Here is an 8573-nt window from a genome sequence, read left to right as displayed (position 1 = left end):
GGTCAGTGGGTGGAAACCAACGAGAGATAGAACGACAAATTATCTTCTAACTATTCCTCAGTATGATATACATGCTTCAAAATCGGTAACCAAATAGACAACAGACTTACACTAAACTAGTATGGCCGAAAGAGGAGAGGACGAATTGAGAAGGGATTACAAATTGTAGTATTGTAGTATCGTCACGAAAAACATTAGATAATTTATATCCGGATTCATACACTGATTTAGATATCAGTAAAACGAAAGCTTGTGTATTTTAATGAGCGTGATAAAATTAAAAGAAGGAAACCCGCATTTGCATTCAATCTAGATTTGCTTCAAAATGAATTTATTTCTGCTCTGACAGAAATACTGTTTTATCTCTTGTGTTTATGCCACCATACTCCCCTAGTTCACCCCATGCTTGGTAATTCATTACAATGTTTTCTTTAATGTAATATTCTTCAATGAAAATTAACAATAGAGACTTTTGAAACTCTTTGAAGTTCACCATTTAATTATTACCAACTATAAGCTTGTGACGTGTGACCTTCACTCTCTATCAATGAACCCATGCCTATTAAGGACTCGTTTACATCTGAGAAATGTTTGACAGAGTTATATACATGTACCCTATCATTTGTAGTGAACTCACGTATCAAAGATCAATTAAAACTAAAGAACATAGACAGCACATCATAACTCTACTGGGGACACCATACCCATGGGGAGTAACTAGATTTATGGAAGAAATAAACGAAGGAAGATACAGACTTGTACCATTAATTTATTCTCTTTGGTTTCAGTACTTGTTCTTTTTTTCGCTAGTTCTTGATTGGATGTTCCCGTCTTGTCTTTTGATCTACACAATCTGGCGGAGACGTTTGTTTAGAAGAGTTTATACTCTGGTCTTTTCTACAGAATGGCGGACTTTACATTACTGTTGAATGTTGGTGTCTTGTTTCTTTAGATTGGATGAAGATACGTGAAAGGAGGGCTGATTTTCTCTTTTCCTTCCCTGATGTTCTTGTGCCGGTCGGTCCCTCCTATTGTCGACCCCTCTTATTGTCGATCCAAACTATTGTCGACCCCTCTTATTGTCGATCCAAGCTATTGTCGACCCCTCTTATTGTCGATCCAAGCTATTGTCGATGTATGTGAAACCTATGACATCCTCAATAATTCTGACCATCTATAACCCTCACAGGAGAGTCCTATTTAGGTACAATCATTTATACGTAGAATCTTGAAGTTATTTTTTTGTTTATTTCCATGCCTATTTGATTGGACTTGACAAACTCCTGTGTCAACTTCAAACGGCTTTGACAACAAGGATCGAAGAAATGGAACAATTCGACACTTGTGTTTTTCATAGACTGAGTGTTTTCTTCCCTTTTATCAGAGATTGTCGATCTAAAGACTATTTCCTAATGATCCGTAGAGTTACAATCCACATCTGAAGCCAGCCTGGCATCCTCATGCTTTGTTGACACTCTCTCGAGCATGCTTTATAGAATAATTCTGACTATGACTTTATTACGCAATGAGAATTTTTTGTATTCCTCACTATTTCTAATCATCACCAGGATGACTCATTTTGAATAGGGAGTCTATATCAGGCCTGACAGTTTCATTCTTCGGGAATTGCATGTACCTCTGCATGTACCTCTGCGTTTTATCAAATGGCGATCGATGCAAAGGTCAATGAAAAGTTTTATTATAACAATTAGGCTCAGTCTCCAAACTTCTGATGGAATGGCATCTAAAGCTGCTGCTTTTCCATTCCAGAACCACTGGGTCAATTTTAAGCAAACTTGGCACAAAGTCTGCAACTGTAATCTTTCATGTTATACCAGGGACCTATATACTAACATCTCGCGGGACTCATTTGCATATGAATGGGGTTGTCCGAGAGATCGCGAGACTTGCAATAGTTGCCTATCCCGTTAGTATATAGGTCACTGGTTATACGCTTGAGGGTGTTGCTCATAGAAAGAAAGACAACTGTTACTGAATGAAATCGAAGTTTGCGAAATGTTTGATAAATTGAGTTCTCATGATCACTTTCCAATTCTGTCCTCCTTAACTCATTTTATGTATCTAAAACAACTCCCTGCTTTTTTCACTTGTACCTTGCATATAATATATTCTATTTGTAAATATTGTATATATTGTACCTCATGTACCATAATATGGTGTGAGTGAATAAAGTAAACTTGAAGTGAAACGCCAAAAAATATTCACTTGGGAATTTTAAACACGTTTGGGTGAAAATGAAACAAATTCAAAACAAATGATATGGATTATGTTTGGGAATCAAAATATAACATTCAATTTTGTAAGTTCATCTTGAAAAATAGTTTATTTAGAAAGTCTCATAAATTGGCCCGATCATGTATTTACTGCACAACTTCTGGTGTGCATTTGAATTATTTGTTTCCTAGTAAATTAAATTGTAATTGCAGAATATTGTAAATTTCTGAGGAAGTATCAGAACAATAAATAAAAGATAAGTATACATTAACATACTATGTACGCAATAAATTCATACAGTGATAGCCTATTGTCTGATTTTGATCCGGAATGGCACTTAATACCACCAGTTGCCATGGAACCACCTAAACTGCGGGGAAACAGGAAAGTAAGTTTACGGGTATCCGAGGATAAGATGTCTCAGACGAATATGAAAAAAATATTGATCGAGTGAAAGTGGTAAGAAAGAATTAATCAAATTGTCTTATCATCAATTTTACTTTTGTAATGGTCATTTTAATAGGAACCACTGAACGTATAGATAGACATCTCTCTTTGATAACCAGTGGCGGATCCAGCACTGTCACCCTCCCCTTTAAAAATAAAGTGTTGGAATCACAAAATATAATTCATTTTTTAAAAATAGAAAAATGTCCAAAACACTAAATTAAGTACACCTTTTTATGTCAAAGCCCCCCCCCCCCCCGAAATTTCTGGATCCGTCACTGATAATTTTAATCTTACACAACCCAATGTATAATACTAGTACATGTATTTACATGTATACTCAAGTACTATGCACTCACACACGCGTTCAAGAGAATATCATAATCACAGAAGAGATTGTGTCTCAAAAATTGTGATTATACAGCAATGTGAAGGAAAATAAATAAGAATTATTGCACTGTACATACCATTTTTTAGAATGAACACAGGACCACATGGTACATCAGCATCTTATCAAAATGCGGCCAACTTGAAGAATTTACTATATCCTGATGTGTATTGTTACCAGCCTGATTTGAGCATACACTAAGTTATATATCACTAACCTTAGAAACTACGAGACACTAAATTAAACGTTATGAATGAAAATTAGTATCAAGTATGTGCAAACGTAAACGTATTTTGACATTGGAAACTTTACAAGCATTTCCTTATTTAGATAGCAAAAAATGATTTTTTTTTAAAAAAATAAAGAAATGCAATGGAGTTAAAATTCACTTGGGAAAAAATCAAAACTGTGGGACTCAATCTGATAATTTACAGATTGGCTGTGGGAATAAATAAGAGTGTCTTTCATGTCTTTTGTGATCTGCTGTTACCCTCGTAACGGTGATGTGTAGGATTGAGTTACAGTGTGTTAAGCATGACCTTTTTGCACTAATAATTTAATGTATTTATATCAACTAGTTTAAATTAATGCAGTGATGTTTCTGACAAGTTGACAACAGAGATATGAAAAGTTTAATACAAGAAGACTTATCACTTAAAATATTCATCACATACACCACATCCCGTGGACATCCGGGCTAGATTGATTGGATATTGTTTAACGTCCCTCTCGAGAATATTTCACTCATATGGAGACGTCACCATTGCCGGTGAAGGGCTGCAAATTTTAGGCCTCTGCTCGGCGCTTATGGCCATTGAGCAGGGAGGGATCTTTATTGTGTCACACCGACTTTGACACGGGACCTCGGTTTTTGCGGTCTCATCCGAAGGACCGCCCCATTTAGTCGCCTCTTACAATTAATATATGCATGTAAATGTGATGTTTTATAAAGAATCGTTCCAGTTTACAGTATTATGCTACAGTTTACAGCACAGGGGCTAAGCCCGTTTTGGGTCTGAATTCTGTGAATTATGGTATCACAGAGTTCGGGCCCAAAACGGGCTTAGCCCCTGTGGTTTACAGTATTATGTTCCAGTTTACAAGACTATGTTCGGACATTACGCTCAAGCTATTAGTATTATGCTCCAGTTAACAATGTTATGTTCTAGTTTACAATATTACACTCTAGTTAATAGTATTATGCTCCAGTTAATAGTATTATGCTCCAGTTAATAGTATTATGCTCCAATTAATAGTATTATGCTCCAGTTTACAGCATTATGTTATAGTTTACAACATTACTCTCCAGTTTACCCTTTTAATGATCTCCATGGTATTTAACCCCGAGATTTTCTGGTTTACAGACTTAATTGAAATTCTTTGAATTCCGGATGTCAGCAAAGTAAATTGCATTATTGCTGTAAAATTGATACAAAATGTTACTATTATTATCACTAATGCAACGAAAAACATGCATACATGTGTATCTTGTTAAACCTATTGTGGCCCAATCCTACCTCCGGGGTCATGTTTTTAACAAACTTGAATCTGCACTATGTCAGGAAGCTTTCAGGTAAATGTAAGCTCTTCTGGCCTGGTGGTACTTGAGAGGACGATTTTTAAATGCTTTCTGCCAAGTTTGGTTGAAATTGGCCCAGTGGTTCTGGAGAAGAAGTCGAAAATGTGAAAAGTTTACAGACAGACGGAGAGACAGATGACGGACAACAGGCGATCAGAAAAGCTCACTTGAGTTTTTAGCTCAGGTGAGCTAAAAATGGGGGTTATAGATCTTTGAATTAACACAAACATTTTTTAAGAATCCATGTTTTGCGAGAAATCATTTCAATTAAATTGACGAATTTACTACATTTGAATGAGTTTTAAGCCTCTATACTACTTGTATCATAAATTACAAAATTCAATTACATATTTAGGGGTATAAATCAACATGTTAGATGAAACAGAAATGTTAAAATAATGCACATTTTTGTTTTTTTGTTATCAAAATATCTTTCTGCAAACAAAATGTTGTCCATTCCAAACTCTTTCTGTGTATGAATTGACAAAAAAAAAAAAAAAAAATTCAACTGCATACCTTTAGAGTTAATTAAATAGTAAACATATGATATGTCTGGGCCATTAAGATAGTATTGATCTAGTACCAAGCATCTTGCACAATTGTGTTGAAAAGCTGAGGAGCTAACTTCCCTAATACTGCTTTTCACAAAAATGAAATTTGAATAATTTCAAGATAAAGTAGAATATTTTAACACCAATAGTTATGAACCACTGCTGATGTAGAGAGAGAGTTCACACTATAACTACAGCTGCAATACATGCTTGTTATCAATAGTTATAAATGTAAATCATAGTGAAGAAAAAAAATCATCCAATAATTGAATGGGATTTCAGATTGAGAATCTGCCCAAATAAAATAAGAGGCCCATGGGCCACATCACTCACCTGAATCACCTTGGCCCATATTTAAAGATTTTCCCTACATGTTCGCATGTAAAATTTTGATCCCTATTGTGGTCCCACCCTACCCCGAGGGGGCATGATTTATACAAACTTCAATCTGCACTATGTCAGGATGCTTTCATGTAAATGTAAACTTTTCTGGCCCAGTGGTTTTGAGAAGATTTTCTCTATATATTTCTATGTAAAACTTTAATCCCCTATTGTGGCCCCAACCTGCCCCTGGGGGCCATGATTTTAACAAACTTGAATCTGCATTATGTTAGGAAGTTTTCATGTAAAATTGTACTTTCCTGGCTCAGTGGTTCTTAAGATTTTTAAAAATTTTCTCTGGTATACATATATTCGCATAAAAATCTTTTATCCCTTTATTGTGGCTCCATCCAACCCCGGGGGACATGGTTTTAACAAGCTTGAATCTGCACTATGTCAGGAAGCTTTCATATGAATTTCAGCTCTTCTGGTCCAGTGGTTCTTGAGAAGAGTTTTAAATGACCCCCACCCTATTTTCACATTTTTGTAATTATCTCCCTTTTGAAGGGGGCATGACCCTTCATTTGAACAAACTTGAAAGCCCTTCACCCAAGGAAGCTTTCTGCTAAGTGTTGTTGAAATTGGACCAGTGGTTCTGAAGAAGAAGTCAAAAGTTTACAGACAGACAACGGGTGATCAGAAAAGCTCACTTGAACTTCAGCTGAGCTAAAAAGCCTATGATTATCATAAAACATACTCAGGACCATCACCCATCATCTTTACCAAGATGTTTTGTGTCTGCAAATCAAACTACTGAAAAGAGATTCTACAATTTTATTTACACATATAAAACAGAAACAGTGTAGACAACTGGTATGTATACAAACTAAAACTATTTACAACAAGCAAAACACTTCAAATTTTCTGAAGAACACGGTTCTGTTTTATACGAGTTTGTCTGAGCTGTAACTGCTGTTGGAGTTGTTCCGGGAGTTCAGGATTGGTGAAGTATTCTGAAAATCACATCAAATATCATGATTTAGTTGTTTAATGTACATTACTTTTGAAAAAAAAAACCCACCCCAATGTTTATCTAGTCTAGAATAAAGCAAGTACCTGCTGCAAAATCTTTGATGTGGTCTGGTCGTTGACTTAGAACATCACTAAATAAATACAAAATTATTTGTACATTAGAAATAAAGTTTTCATTCATTTGGATAAAATCACAAAAAGATTATTCTTTTTCATCTCAGTTGATCAGTAATTATTCATTTTCAATCTTGATTAAAGAGCCACTACAGCTAATTTTCCACATCTTAATTGTGTGCTTTTTAAAACACTTATCAATAAAAAGATAGAAGTCAATGTCAATTTAATGCTCACAATTTTGAGCAATTTGAATCCATCAATTTGATCCCAACAGCTTTATCTATTTGTACCCCTGTTTCTCATAAAATCTGTCAAAATTTTTGGTTCTACCCACTGTACACTTTCTTTCACCAAACACCATGCTGTAATGTTTACCTTCTAGTCGCGCATGTGTCCGAATACACGTATCAACACTTCACCGCGAGTTACTTCCCTTTGTGGGGTCAGCCAAAGGTCAATCAGTGAAAAACCAAGTTCTCTTTCTCTACCTTACCAAATGTAAGATGTTATTACTTTGAATTTTAGCCAATTACCAATTTTTCATACAAGTTAATGGGTTGCCCCAATCTGGGGCATTATTGTAGTTGACTGCAATTGATGGAAAAATAACAGATGTCAAAGCTACAGATAGGAAAATTACAAAGGCCAACGTAGGGAAATACGATTTTTATCCAGAAGATGGCAGACAAGGGACGTAACTTTCGCGAAGTGTTGATACGTGTATACCGAAAGGAGGAGACTCAATATGTTTTTTGTATGGGATATCAAAAAGTATTAATTTTTGTGATAAAACTAAAGTTTTCAACTTTAGAAATGTATTATTTTCACAAGCGCTCATACATTCAACCATTAGCAATAAAATTTGAGAAAGTTATGGTAAATTCGTCTTTTATTGATTTTTGTGCAAAATGAGTTGTACATAAGGTCTTTTTAACAAGATACTTCTCTAATATAATTCTAACAGACCAGTACTATTGAGTTTTACAAAAAATATTTTGAAAATATACATGTCAAAATTCTTTAGATTTGACATCTTACCCTAGAAAACTGGCAATGAGACATTCTACTTCAGGGTGGTCTCTTAGATACTTTTCATTTTCCATACGTGTCTTGATCTGTAAGTTAAATGTAAATTGATTTCTATATTTGGAATCATCATTGATTTGAATACTTAATATTACAAACAAGAAACCATGTAGAATTTCTATATTTAGTATTACCTACTACACCTAGTAAAATAATGAATGTTAAGATATTGCTTCAATACACTAAACTAGTTTCTGTAATTTCAATTAAGAATCGCTTTGATTGTTTTTCGAATATATAGAAATGAGAGTATCGATATCTTATACTAAAGAGAATTAAAAGAGTCGTGAAGAAGTGATTCCGTAACAAACATCAAAACTTATCTGAGGATTTTCGGACTAACATATGAATATGTATGAGGTGGAAAAAATCACATACGTCGCATTTACCTTGAACTTATTGAGCTTTTCTTGTTGTTCCTGACTCAAAGCACCCAGATTATTGTCTCCTCCGAGATCATACGGCTCCATGCCATGAGGAGGCCTGTGTTTAGGTTTGTCCGCCATCGCTAAGGAAAAAATAAAAATAAACAACCGGAAGTGTCGTCACCCGTTTCGGCGGATCCAACTTCTCAATCGTATCACGCTTGTCCTTACCGAGTAATTTATGATTGCCAAATTGGCACCACCCCTTCCCCTTCTAGATAGTCGCTCTTTTCTTCTCTTTTATTCAGTTGGAAGGTCGAGTTATATTTCATTTTATCTATATAACTCAAACATTTGCTGCTCGTCTTTGTGAAAGAACAAGAGGCCCACAGGCCTTATCGGTCACCCGAGTACTAGTGAAAAGTATCACTACTCCCAAGGGCTATAAAATC

General features: G+C 35.2%; 1 protein-coding gene across 1 annotated transcript; it reads right to left on the bottom strand.

The window, feature by feature from the left end:
- Positions 1-6340: 6340 nt before the first annotated feature.
- On the bottom strand, positions 6341-8328 carry LOC125650610 (RIIa domain-containing protein 1-like). The gene is made up of 4 exons (XM_048879051.2): positions 8146-8328; positions 7709-7785; positions 6638-6684; positions 6341-6534 (listed from the first exon to the last, which is right to left on the bottom strand). The coding sequence occupies exons 1-4, from the start codon at positions 8260-8262 to the stop codon at positions 6437-6439; spliced, it is 339 nt and encodes a 112-aa protein (XP_048735008.1). The 5' UTR covers positions 8263-8328; the 3' UTR covers positions 6341-6436.
- Between the last annotated feature and the right edge of the window lie 245 nt (positions 8329-8573).

This window comes from Ostrea edulis, chromosome 5 (assembly GCF_947568905.1).
Source record: "Ostrea edulis chromosome 5, xbOstEdul1.1, whole genome shotgun sequence".
Classification (NCBI taxonomy): domain Eukaryota; kingdom Metazoa; phylum Mollusca; class Bivalvia; order Ostreida; family Ostreidae; genus Ostrea; species Ostrea edulis.
This window is presented reverse-complemented; position numbering and strand designations above follow the sequence as displayed.

Excerpts from the sequence above, each read along its gene's own strand:
- LOC125650610 (XM_048879051.2), bottom strand. The coding sequence starts at position 8,262 with ATGGCGGACAAACCTAAACACAGGCCTCCTCATGGCATGGAGCCGTAT. Across the intron at positions 7,786-8,145 it reads AAAAGCTCAATAAGTTCAAG|ATCAAGACACGTATGGAAAA; the intron begins GTAAATGCGACG and ends TTTAACTTACAG. Across the intron at positions 6,535-6,637 it reads CATCAAAGATTTTGCAGCAG|AATACTTCACCAATCCTGAA; the intron begins GTACTTGCTTTA and ends TGTGATTTTCAG.